The sequence below is a fragment of the Haliaeetus albicilla genome, chromosome 20 (assembly GCF_947461875.1).
Source record: "Haliaeetus albicilla chromosome 20, bHalAlb1.1, whole genome shotgun sequence".
In the NCBI taxonomy this organism is placed as follows: Eukaryota; Metazoa; Chordata; class Aves; order Accipitriformes; family Accipitridae; genus Haliaeetus; species Haliaeetus albicilla.
Window position 1 is genome coordinate 6,243,986 of NC_091502.1, and position 12,404 is coordinate 6,256,389.

The following is a 12,404-nucleotide window of genomic DNA, read 5'->3' on the forward strand; positions in this document are numbered from 1 at the left end:
CCCAGGCTGAAGAAGTAAATGCAGACTGAAGGTTTGAAGCCATTAGGAGCTCATCTGCAGAAGTCAGTGGGAAGCCACTTAACATCCTCTGTGGAAACCAGCTGCGTTCCTGCTCTGTGCTGTGCCCTGTGCTCTTTTCTTCATGAGCTTCCTTTAAGTACAAGAGGGACCTCTAAAGTATTTACTGATAGTAACAGTGTAGTACTGCATTATCTGGAAACCACTTACCTCTGCCTCCTTCCACAGTTTCCGTATGGATTTAAGTGACCTGAGGATAATTAGGTCCATATCTTTCTGAGGGTTCTTGGCTCTGGGCTGCATTTCTCTCCCAGCTTCTTCCCAAGGTACAGTGCTTTGTGCCCTCTCTTGCTTCCACATGCCCCATTACAGAGGAAGCAATGTGGTATCAAGGCATCAGTCATCTCCTTCGGGGTGGAAACTGCTTTCTGTATTAATCTGTTAAAGGTGCTGATAAAGACTAAGCAAGTTGGAGACTGAGGAGAACCTTCCATTTTTCCATATCAGTTTTTACCCTCTCAAGAGCAGGGCTACTGGAAGGAAGTCCCAGAGGTGGGCAAGTAGCAGGTCTGCTCTATGGCTGACACTTGACTTTATGCGTCCCTTCCATCATCCATAAACACGTTACGTTGCATAGCCAAATGTTGAATGCTAAAAACTTTATAAAGCTGCAATCTTCACCCCAGGCATTCTGCAGCCCAAACAGGTTAAATTCAGATTCTCAAGGAAGCATATTGAGCAAGAATCTGATGACTCAACCTGGTCACTGTAATTGTGGTATTTAAAACCTGACTTTTTTTTTTTCCAGGAGTATGCATAAAAGAGAGAATCCGTCTAGACTAAGTTGGTTGTATCTGTTGTCAAAAATGCTTTTGAGCAGTGACAATAAAAATAACAAGTATAAACCAACATTTCCAGTGAACTCTTTTGAGTTGCACTCTAAGAACCTTATAAGAAGCACTGCTGTCTGACCAGTGAATGAATACATGAGTAAGCAGAATATTTTGATGCAACTGATGTCTTGCTCACATCTTAATTCGTATTTGGGTGTATATCAAGGCAAGGCTTACATCCTGATATTGCTGCGGTGAGGTCTGCAGTGAAAGCCAGGGATGTTCCACCAAATGATAATTACCAGTACTTGCCTGTCGCTGCAAAATTTTTCTCCAAAGTAGCTAGTTCTTTTCTGGCGCTTTTTACTTTGAACTTATTCATTTGTCCAGGAATCTTTGTGAACTTGGCTATTCTTCCTCCCCTTCCAAGATACCACCTGGGGGAAGCTGCAGGTTAATAGTGTCCTGTGCTATAATCTTCCAGTAATTCATGTAGACAGCCTATCAAATGTGCAGAAATGGGCTGCAGCTCTTGATCATCTGGCTAAGGGGATTAATGTCATCTAATGCAGTGTGTTGGTCCCAAATACATTACAAGGAGCAGAAGAGGTAGGGAGGCTGAGAGTGTGAGTTGGAAGAGGAGGGGAGTAAAACCCCTCAGGAAATCAGTAGCCATCTCAATTTGCAACTTTTGTATTTCATCTACTGTGTGCAGCAAAAAGTGTTCCCTGGAGTTTGGGGCTGTACTTGTTGGGAAGGTGTCAAAGAGGATGCCTGCTATAAAGCTTGTGTTTAGATTAAACACATAATCCAGTAACACTTTGTGCTGAAATATTGTCTTTGATTTCATCTTCTTAAATCAAGTGCAGAAATATTTTTGGTGTTTAAAATATAGATCTAGTGTTTCCTGTAGCTTGTTTAGTCTTACTAGGAATATAAAGATGTTAGTCTTTAACTGGGTATTATATAACTGTGGGTATAATTAACTTTATTTGGTCAAGAAGGTAAAAGCATACTCTGTGTACATTATGTACTAGTTGATAAATGAGTTTATATTGAAGCATTCCATTGATTTGACAAATAATGGGTCATTAATGGCAAAGTTGACTTAAAATCTGAAGCCACACCTATACTGCAGGCACACAAGTGAATACAGGATATATTAGCTTGCCTGACATGTCACAGCTAAACTGCACTAGAACAAGCTCAAGCATCTCTGCCACATTCTGGTCATGTCTGAAATGTCTGTAGACAAGCTGCTAGTTTAAACTACAGAATCAGAGATGCTGTTCACAGTCTGTCTTTTTTCATTCCCTTGTTACTTTAAGCCTATTTGAAACCAGGGAACAACTTAGCTATTTCTATTGCCATGTAACTGAGAACTAAATGAACACAAACTGGACTTCTGAGAGACGTGTGTGTCTGAGGAGGGTGTTAGCAGATATGCACAGTGCTCAGCTGCAATGAAATAATTGCACAAGGGGACTGCCAAAAGTATATGGTCCTGTGCACTGGAGGTGCCCCTGGGGCTGGTAATGGGGGTCTGTGCACTTGTCAATCCCATCCCTCCAGCACTGGCTCCAAGTCCCTTTGGAGTTCCGATTTTATGGCTTGTGGTCCTTGTTGACTCCTTGCTCTATGCTTTAGTATTTTATTATGTGAATATTGGCGGGGGGGGGGGAGATGTGTGTGCGTGTGCATGTATGTATGAGAGAGAAGTTACAATTTTTTGTAGCTATGTTCAGAGCTGCTTTATAACTACAAACCAACACCTTTCATGCATCGTATGTTAGTTAGTGTGTTTGGGGTTTTGTGTTGGTAATTTAACTGGGCCCCTACAGTGCCAAGTGGTGTTTTCATTGCCAGGTAGAGTGCTTAATAAATCTATCCAATGGTATTAAGTAAATTTTATGGCCCAGTCAACTTTTTCCTGTTTTCAGCTTTTAGGAACAGGACAGCTGCTAGACTTTTCAGGTGGTTTAGTTCACATGTGAATTTTGAGCCCAGCAAATTTTTCTTAAGAACTTTTTCTCCCCCAGTTACTCATCAAGTTATTTTAAGAGGTGATCAGCACTAAACAAAATCAAGGCTATAAAGCAAAATGCTGAACAAGATAACTGCTTTTTTTTTAATCAGCAGTAATCCAGCCGGGTGTATTAAAAGGCTGTGTAAGTTGCTCCCAGAGGATGTAGACTCTGGAAAAAATGCCATGTAAAAAATCTCCGTCTCTGCCGTTCCCCAAGCTCCCCATTCTCCCCCTTTTTTAATAGTAAAGCTTTTAGATCAGTTACTTCTTTTTTTTTTTGAGTGTTATGTGGCTGACTTGAGATGTGGAAAAGTTTTGTCTAAAGCTTTATTTAAGGGAATACAAAATAATTTGGAACTTGAAAACTGATGAGGAAAGGAATTAGGGTTGTTTGTACAGATGGGGTTAGAATGGAAATATTTAATCTACATGTAGGTATTTCCAGAATACCTCATATGATTTGGTAACCTGATCCACCTTTTCCATGAAAAAAGGGTATTTTGAGTGTCTTATCCAATTTAGTAGCCTAGTCCTGAGTATTTTTCCACTTCTCCCTGGTTTAGATGAGTTTAATTCTGTTGAATTCCATGAACTTTTATCGAACTGGAACTGATGTAAAATGAGAGAGGGATTTTGTTTTTGAATTGGCGTTCAATAATGTCATCACTGAAGTCAGAGTTGCACCAGCATGCAAGGTGTATGTGAGATCAGGGAGAGGCCTTATTCTTTCCAATCCTAACTGGATAGTCTGAGATCGGAAAGATGGCCCTGGCAAGTGGGCAAGTAAGCTGGAGGAGGAAATAAGGTAAGCCTGCAGTACCTTTTGCCAAATCACTGAAAATGTCTGATTGATTTACTCTCTGAACATATTAGTGGTGTTTCTCCTTCTGGATGGAGATGCACTGTTGACAGCGGATAGGGAAGCCTGCACTGTTAATCTCTAAACCATTGTAGTTGAAGAGGTAACTCCCTTCTCCGGTGTTCCCAATATAACATCATTGGTGTGTGCCAAAGTGTATCGCGTGGGGCTGGGGGAGGAAAACAGAGCTTTGAAAGCTTTCATATCTATTTGGTCTCTTTTGTATAAAATATGAGCAAGTAAATAAATGTGAAACTATTTTTAAAGCTACTTTCTCCTGAAATAGTTTGGCACAGGTTCTGAAACTTAGTTGTTGAATAAAGGAACTTCCCAGCAACTGCCCTTTGATTACTTCTAAATGTAGATTACAGCTGTTCTTTTGGGAAAGGCACGTAGCTCAGCATGTGAGAAACTGACACCTTTTTCTCTCCTTTTCAGAGTATCTCCTCTACAGAAGTCTGAAATAGTAGACATGGTCAAGAAACACGTCAATGCCATAACACTTGCCATTGGGGATGGTGCCAATGACGTAGGAATGATCCAGACAGCTCACGTTGGAGTGGGGATCAGTGGCAATGAGGGCATGCAGGCAACCAATTGCTCGGATTATGCTATTGCACAGGTCAGAGGCAAAAAGGAGCAACTGCCATATCCTGTTGTCAGAAACGTGCTGCGCAGCCACGTGGTGCTTGATGGCTTCTCCTAGCCTTCAAGCTAGGGGCATCTCTGCTTGTTTCCTTTTCAGGGTATCTGTCTAAAACAGATATCTTGGATGTATTTGGGGGATTTGTTATTACAGTTTTGTATTCTTCAGGGCAAAGCTCCACCTCACCTCAAAGTTTCAGTTTCCTCCTGTCTTGGCTCTTCAGTAATCAGGAAGAGGCACTTCGTGTGATGCTGATGTTAACATGCTTTTACGTGTAATTTATCTCTCTTGGTGCAAGCTGTTTTCTCTTACTATGAGTAGGCATTATAACCAGGTATGTAACAGTTTGGCTGTTTGGAAATACTTATTTTGAGGTGTCTCCTCCATTTATTTTTGTTTTGTTTTTTTTATTCGGCCCCCACACCCCCCCAACGTATCCAAGAATTGGTCACAGTTCTAGAGCTGGCCAACGTTTTCAATTTAGGTATGTTAATTTGAATGTTTTGGGGGTGAGTGCTCCCAAACTATCCCATCAAATTCAGCACTGATTACTTCAGCTAAAGAGGAGAGTAAAAAGCCTTTTCTTTGTTTTACTGAAGAAACCAAGATGTAGAATAAAGATGTAAAAAAAAAAACATAAGAAAGGAAGGAGGTGCTACAGTTGCTGCACATCCTCTGAATGCTATTTACAGCCGAGGTGCTCTGTGTATGTGTTTGAGACTGATTGCAGGGCAAGAACAGGCAGAGCTGACAAAGAAACACAGATGATCCACTGTCTCCTCGGTGATCTGTGAGCATCAGCTGATGTTCCCTTCTGGTAGGGTGTAGGTAGATTTTCTCTACCAAGTGATATGAAATGTTATCATCTTCTGATAGTTTCAGTAGAAGGTGAGGTTTTGAAAAGGCGTGCATAATGCTGCTGTTTGCACAGATAGCTGTTTATTGTGTTAATCCTGCTGTGAAGCAAAGTGGCAGTCTTGTATTGCTGCTCTGTTCTGCAGTCTGATGAAGCACCTTCGGTTTCAGGCTTGAATAACTGAGACCTTTCACCAAATTTATCTTGAAAATTTTAGACTGTTTTTCAAGGGTTTATTCTGTCATAAACAGTGGCATATTCCAAATACACAGCACTATAGGAACTGCCATAATTATGAAGTCCATAGTATCTTGTAATGACTTTCTCATTTTTAACTTCTGTAGACTATATATTGCTTCTGCTGTGTAACTTAATTGAATGCTCTTTGCTTATACTTCCTCAGATCATTTATTACTTCAATTTTAATAAGTAAGCGTATAAGCATTGAGAGTTTTGTCCATAGAGGGCCCTACACACTTAATTCCTTCCGTGTTAGTTGCAGTAACATTAAATTGAGGAAGTAATTCCATGTCCGTGTGTTGCTTCTGCATTAACAAACCTCCTGTCTTTGGATTTAGTGTTAGAATATGGAAGTAAGTTGCCCTTGTTTTAAATTCCAGTCAGGGAGTTACTGACAATAGTAATGAATCTTCTTAGTTCAATATGAAATAGAAGGTTGTCACCCAGCACAGAATTTTAACTTTAAAAAATTATTGAAGCACTGTGGAACTTTGTTTTTTGTGATTGTGTAGAGGAGCTTTGTGCTGACTAGAAAACGTATAAAGGAATCCCTCTTGTAAAGGAGACTAATATTGTATGGTAATGTGTGTTTTAAAAAAAGTGTTCAAAAGAAAAACTTGATCTCTGTGGGTTATATTTCTTTCAGTGAAGACATATAACTCCCACTAAAGCATTACTGTATGTGCATGCCTTGAAGGCAGAGTATGTTCTTATTGAGTAATTTAAGACAACCACTATAATGTGGCATCTCATGTTCAAATGGTATTTCAAACACAGTGGTGCCAGAAGTAGGCACTTATGGAAGAGAAAGTCTATATATAGGCTTGTTAAGGATTCCAGGGGGAATCAAAGCATAAACCAAACAAAAATAAAGGTAACTGTGTCTGACTCTACTGCAGATAGTGCAAGGAGCATCTGTTTGAATCATCCTTTTCCCTTGAAATGACACTGCACCAGTGATCCATATTTAGAGAATGGCCAAATCAAATGACCTGTTTAGAGAGACAATAGTAGAATTCAATAACTTTTTTTCCTCAGTTAAAAGGCTTTATCATCTTAGTCCAGAGAGCAGCTGGTGACTAGGGACTGTCTCATTTTCTTTGCTAGGGAGACTTCTTTCTTAAACAAATGTTCATGTTTCAGGTTGTTTGGGTTTTTTTGTTGGGTTGTGTTTTTTTTTTTTTTTTTAAATTTGGCTTGCATTTTGGGTGCATTTCGTTGTCTTACCCCTGCCTCCATCTTGACTAAAGGATGAGGTGATGCCATGTTGGGCGGGAGTATCTTTCTAAAAGATAATCTCTGTATAAAAAAAGTTATGCTAGGGTTGATACAGAGACAACTGAAAACTTACAGAAACTTTTTTGCAGGTAGGTTGGCCAGATGATCATGATGTTCCCTTCTGATTTAAAACTCTATGAATATAGTAGTGCCCAAACAAGGGCAATGTCTTAGTAGACCCCTATACCTATAGTTGCTCAAGTATGGCTGTAGCTGTGCATTTGCATAATTTCAGTGACCAGCATCAAAACAAATTAATTCCCTGTCACGTCTTAATGGGACTCTTCACCAGCGTGAGCAGGCTCAGAACTCCGTTATTTAGGTTACTAATATCTTCCTTGCCGTGCTACGCTGTGCTATGCAGTGCATTCGTTTACATAAGAGTACAGACAAGAGAGTGATTACTGGTGGGATTTTTCTTGCCTTGAGCTCCAGAGAAGACTACATCTGAGGTGGTCACTCGTTAGACTCAGCAGAGAGAAATTTTTAGGGTGTGTCTTAACTATTCTCTACAAGAGGTGTTTAGGGTGACTTGTCAGGACATAGTGGCAAGTTTCCCATCACTGCTGATGTGTGTTGTTAGTGAATTTTGATGAAGAAAGTTGTAGCTGTGTTGCATATTAACTGAGGCGTTAGGTGTCTAGTAGGTCAACTACTCCCTTGTGTGTGTCCCACTTTCAGTCCTGACTCAAGTTAGGCAGAGACTGAACTGTGAAGCTTGGTTCACTTACATTTTCTCTCCTTCTTCCTCATGTATCATAACAAATCTGAGTTGCTCATGCATGGGAGAGCGGCTGTTCTTACAGGATTTGTGGTTCACTGATTTCAGTCCTGGAAATCATGGGAGCAGAGCTATCTCATGACAGTCCTGATTCATTACTGTAGCTTTCAATTTCAAATAAGTTTCGGTTAAAATACATGATCTAGAATCTAAATTTAGGAAGTCAACCTTTTCCTATCAAGTCACTCAGTGGAAAAGGAAGCAAACCAAACAATGGTCCCACCTTAGTGTCCAAGAACCCTTCAGGTATACACGTACTGAACAGTAAATCTAGTCACCAGTTTGAGCTGTCTGTAACTGGACAAAAGAGAAATGGTGCAGGCCATAAAAAAAGTTCACTGACAAAGCCAAGACTAGAAAATTACGTGTTTCCTAGGCTGTGTTGTGAGACTGCTTCTATAAAAGTCCATTTTCATAGAGAAGCTGAATAGAGAAGCTGAATTTGAGCTGTAGCTGTGATTCAAACAAGCATTAAAAGGTATCCATTTTTACAAGATTCATTTACTTGTCCTTTCTGGCAAATGCTCCTTCTTTCTTTATACAGTATTTTAGGTGCTTTGTATAACACAATTGCATACATTGTGTGGGCTGAAAATGTAAGTATGCATTGTCTATAAAAGACTCTATGCATCTATTCTTTCACTTGTGTTCCCACCTTGTACATTTTATTTCAGCTCAAGACAGTTGTAACTACCAGACTGTTCACTTAACAAAGAGGAAGGAGATTCTAAACCTTGTAATCCCTCTAACAGAGGAATCTTCTTTGAAGAAGTTCACGTTTATATTCAATCTACAATCTATGTTAACCTTGCTTGATTTTGCTATTAGGATAGCAATACTAATTGAAGACTACTTGCTGTTTAAAGCCAGCGAAGACCACTTAAAAACACTCGGAGGTTTTGCTACAAAAAAAGCTTTTCCTGTAAATATTTAAACTGTTTTTTGCATGTATGTTCTGCTAAGCTATTTAAATAGTGCACTTGAAGAACAGCTTTCATAGCTGATCTGAGTGCTTTTTCTGAGGGCAGGGGTTTACTTTAACCAATTTTTTAAAATAGTTCTTCATATATGTGAAAACTTGTTTTCTCTCTTTCAGTTTTCCTACTTGGAGAAGCTGTTGTTGGTCCATGGAGCTTGGAGTTACAATCGAGTTACCAAGTGCATACTATATTGCTTCTACAAGAACGTGGTTTTGTATATTATTGAGGTAAGAGTAACTAAATGGATGGGTCTTACTGGTGCTTACTCCTCAAATAATTTCTTAAAAAAAGAAAAACTCATCCAAATGGATTGAGCCAAAAGGACTGACTTTTTTTTTGTGCTTAACAACTTAAAATTCTGTTTCCTTTCTCAGATTGTTAGTTCACTTGAATCTTTTAACGTTTGCAAAAGGAAAACTGAAGGTTTCAGTACAGTGAAGCCTTGGATATGAGATGTCGGGGCAAAGTTCATTCCTTCTGTGCAAATGTTCATATTGAAAGCTTCTTTGTATTCATGGAAACACTTCTATTGGAGCTTATATTTATAAAACTTGAATTTAGGGATAAAATTAAATTAAAAGTTCATTTTGTAGACTTGGGAAGAACTCTATAGGCAAATAATAAACTAAGCAAAAACTATAGCTCTTGCTTCCAAATTATAAAGACCATAGCTGGAACTGAAATTAGGTTGCCTTGTTTTTCAGAAACACAGAACATAATTTTGCCCTACAGTGCCAGTGAAATTATAAAATTAATCAGGGTCTTTGATTTAATAATTCTTAAAATGTAACTGTTTTGAAAAATGAATTGCCTGAACATGTCAAGTAGTGAAACTGGATTTCAAAGAGGGCTGAATACGGTTATGAACATTAATACACTGCATTTCAGCCTGCTTAGATAGGAGTGTAGTTATCATGCTTCAGGATATAGCCTTGAATTTAAGAAGGATCAGGAAGGGATGTTTATCTTGTGCTGTTGCCTATTTAGAAACACATGACAAACTTGAACTCAATGAATTGGTCACTTGAGTATCAAGTGGTCACTTGGTACAGCAATTTCCACATTGTTCATCAGTTTTATTTTATACGTTTATGTATGTATTAGGTAGGTTTGCTATTTCTTTTTACAATTAAGCAGACATGAGTGAGGTTAACAGATAGGAAAATTAGAACATTTTTTATTAGGCAGCTAGTTATATCAATCACAGGAGGTAATGATTAACTAATGTTTTACTATTCAGTGAAACATATCGTGGTCAGTGTGTGTATACCTGACTCCCTCAGGGTCTTATCATCTTTTATGCATGATGTTAGGCTCTTAGAGAACAAATACGCTCCGCTAACTTGCTCCATTTTTTCCATGCTAACTATTTCTGAATTAGCTGTTGGCTGTTACAATTTCAACACAGATTAGTCTGTTTACTGCAAGAGAGTTACACTAGGCCATCAAAATAATGGCAGTGTTTTGCTGTAGTGAGTGAGAGTAGGATAGTTGAGTGATATACAGTATGCTAGCTTTGTGAAATAATACACGAGTTAATGCTTTTTTCTAAATTTTAAGCACCCAAATCTTGACTGTGCTCCAACTCTTTAGCCAGATTCTCTGCTGAATTTAAAGCAGTGTTCTTGAGATTTCACAGGTGTGTTCTTGTCCTAGTGTAGAAGCCACCTTCACAGCTCTGAGATGAATTTAGCATGCTTAGATAATTAAGATTTGCTTCACGTTTTACTTTCTGAAAGAGTCCTTAATTTGACTTGGTCTGGTCATAACTCATGTTTTTAGGAAGGATTTTAGAGTGTTGTTGGAGATGACAATAATCTTCATTATTGTCCAAAAGAAATATAAATCTAAAAAGTTTTCTAGGTCTTTGTTACTGAGCATGGGAGTTGCTGGGGTTTTCCCTGAATTGTTCAGAAAATGCTTAACAGCTTCGTGATTGCCTTCTAGGATTTCTTTCTCCATTTGAAAATTAGTTTTGAAAGTCCTGCTTCTTGCCCATTGTATCAGTCTGTGTCTTTGCTTCCTTTACTGTCTGACAAGTAAATTAAGTTCTGTATCAAATGTTGTATGGTGAAATTATGCCTTCCCATGTGAGCAGCTGTGGAAGGGGTTGAAGACAGGTGAAGGCCTCTGGGACCTCCAGCCTGAGGTGGCTTAATCATCTTACCATAGGGAGAAATTTTATTAGCCACAGATATCACTAGATGATACATAAAATGCAAGTCTGCTCCGAGAATGTCAGGTCAGATGTTCTTTTCACTGTATTAGTCTGTGTTTGGTTCTTTCTGCATACTGTACTGAGGCAAACGAGCTTTTGTGTCTCCTGATGCCCTTGACTGAGGGTGGGAGTCGGTTCCGTCTAACACCTGAGCACTGAAAGCTTCAGCCCTGTGCCTTGGTTACCCCTCTGTGCTCACGCTGCACAGAAGCTGGGACCAAGTTTAAGGCTTAAAGGAGACGAAGTGACAGAAGAAATCTTGTAGACCTGCAGCAGTGGGAAGAGCTCAGTTTGGTTTTAGTTGCCCTGGTGAGTTTCTTTACTAGTGGCCTTAAGGAACTTCCCCTCCAAAACTGTATAAAACTAGCCAAATTGCCTGGGAACTGAAGAGACAACCAATTTTGGTATCCTAGGGACGCAGAGAAGAGAGAGAAGAGGTCTCTAATTCCCTTCTTAGCTTTACACAAAGAAAGCTGAGTTGTTTTGTATTTCTGCTGTGAGGCTTGGGAGCACTGATCAGTTTGTGGTTATGGAGTGATGCTCATGAAAGAGAAGTTCCGTGAGGGAATAAATCCTTCAACTTGAGAGAATGGTAGTTGAGTGCCCAGCATTCCTGCACTGTTGCTAGTGCATATGGTATGTTCCTGATTGTTTCCCAATGCTCTGGACAAGTTTAATATTTACCTGCACTTCCTGCTTGGATCTGTGGTGTATGGGGAATATTCTTTTAGCATTGTAATGAAACGGGGATTTGAACTTGAACTACTTTCTAAGTAAATCTTCTGAAGGATTGTACTGAGTAAATATTTATAGAGTTGAATCAAAAAGCACATCGGTGAATATGACTGTCAGTTACACCTTTGTTACTGTATCTGTTTTATTTCAATGAAGCTTTAACACCTGAGGAATAACTCCAGTAAGCCTTATGTAAATGGATTTTGCAGCAGTGAAGCACTGGGGCTCATCATAATTTTTATTCCGTGATACTTTCCAAATATCAGAGATGGTACTCAGGCTTAGCACACAGAATACCCGGACAGAACTTGCGCAGACATACATTGAGGTTAAACTTAGGTTAATTAAACAGTGATTAGTGCTTGAGGAGAACATATTGCTGTCTCCTTTCGTAGCATCCCAACATTGGTATATTACAACTCCTAACACACTTTGAAGTTCATCTTGATACCTATCACTTTTATACCAGGAGGATCCAAACTGTGGCATCTCTGAAACATTAAATTTCATCAGCTTTCCTTTGGCTTCTGGGAAAAGCAGTAACTAAAATACAGGATTTGGTGGGAAGTGTACTCAGGTGACTGGCATCATGGGCTTTACTCCTAGGAGATGCTGCTGGGTTAAGGCTGGTGCTTACCTTCCTGCAATGGCTGATTCTTTGTGGAGAGACAGGGAACTGTGTTTTCAGTTGCTTTGACAAGACTAAAATGTGCACGCATATTGGGACAATTTCATGGAGGTAGAGAGCTAATATAGCAGAAGGCAGGCCTTGTAGTTTAGTGATTGCAGGGGAAATGGAGATTAAGAGTCTATTTTCCCTCTCCCTTGATTAGGCCTTCCTAATAATTTTTTGAAGAGGTAAATTTTAAGTCATCAAAGTGATAAAGCTTGGTGAAGTCTGAGGAGATTTTGGGTTGGCTTAACAGCCGGAAAC

The 12,404-nt window shown here is 39.3% G+C and overlaps 1 protein-coding gene across 3 annotated transcripts in view; it reads left to right on the forward strand.

The window, feature by feature from the left end:
- Window positions 1-12,404, forward strand: part of ATP8A2 (ATPase phospholipid transporting 8A2) — a 353,567-nt gene that overhangs the window by 189,438 nt on the left and 151,725 nt on the right. For all 3 annotated transcript variants that reach the window (XR_011328953.1, XM_069808117.1, XM_069808118.1), the window contains exons 26-27: window positions 4,175-4,358; window positions 8,634-8,744. Coding sequence is in view for 2 of the 3 variants with exons in the window: in XM_069808117.1 (XP_069664218.1) it covers window positions 4,175-4,358; window positions 8,634-8,744 (295 nt within the window). In the remaining variant the exon portion in view is untranslated. The remainder of the gene's footprint in view (window positions 1-4,174; window positions 4,359-8,633; window positions 8,745-12,404) is intronic.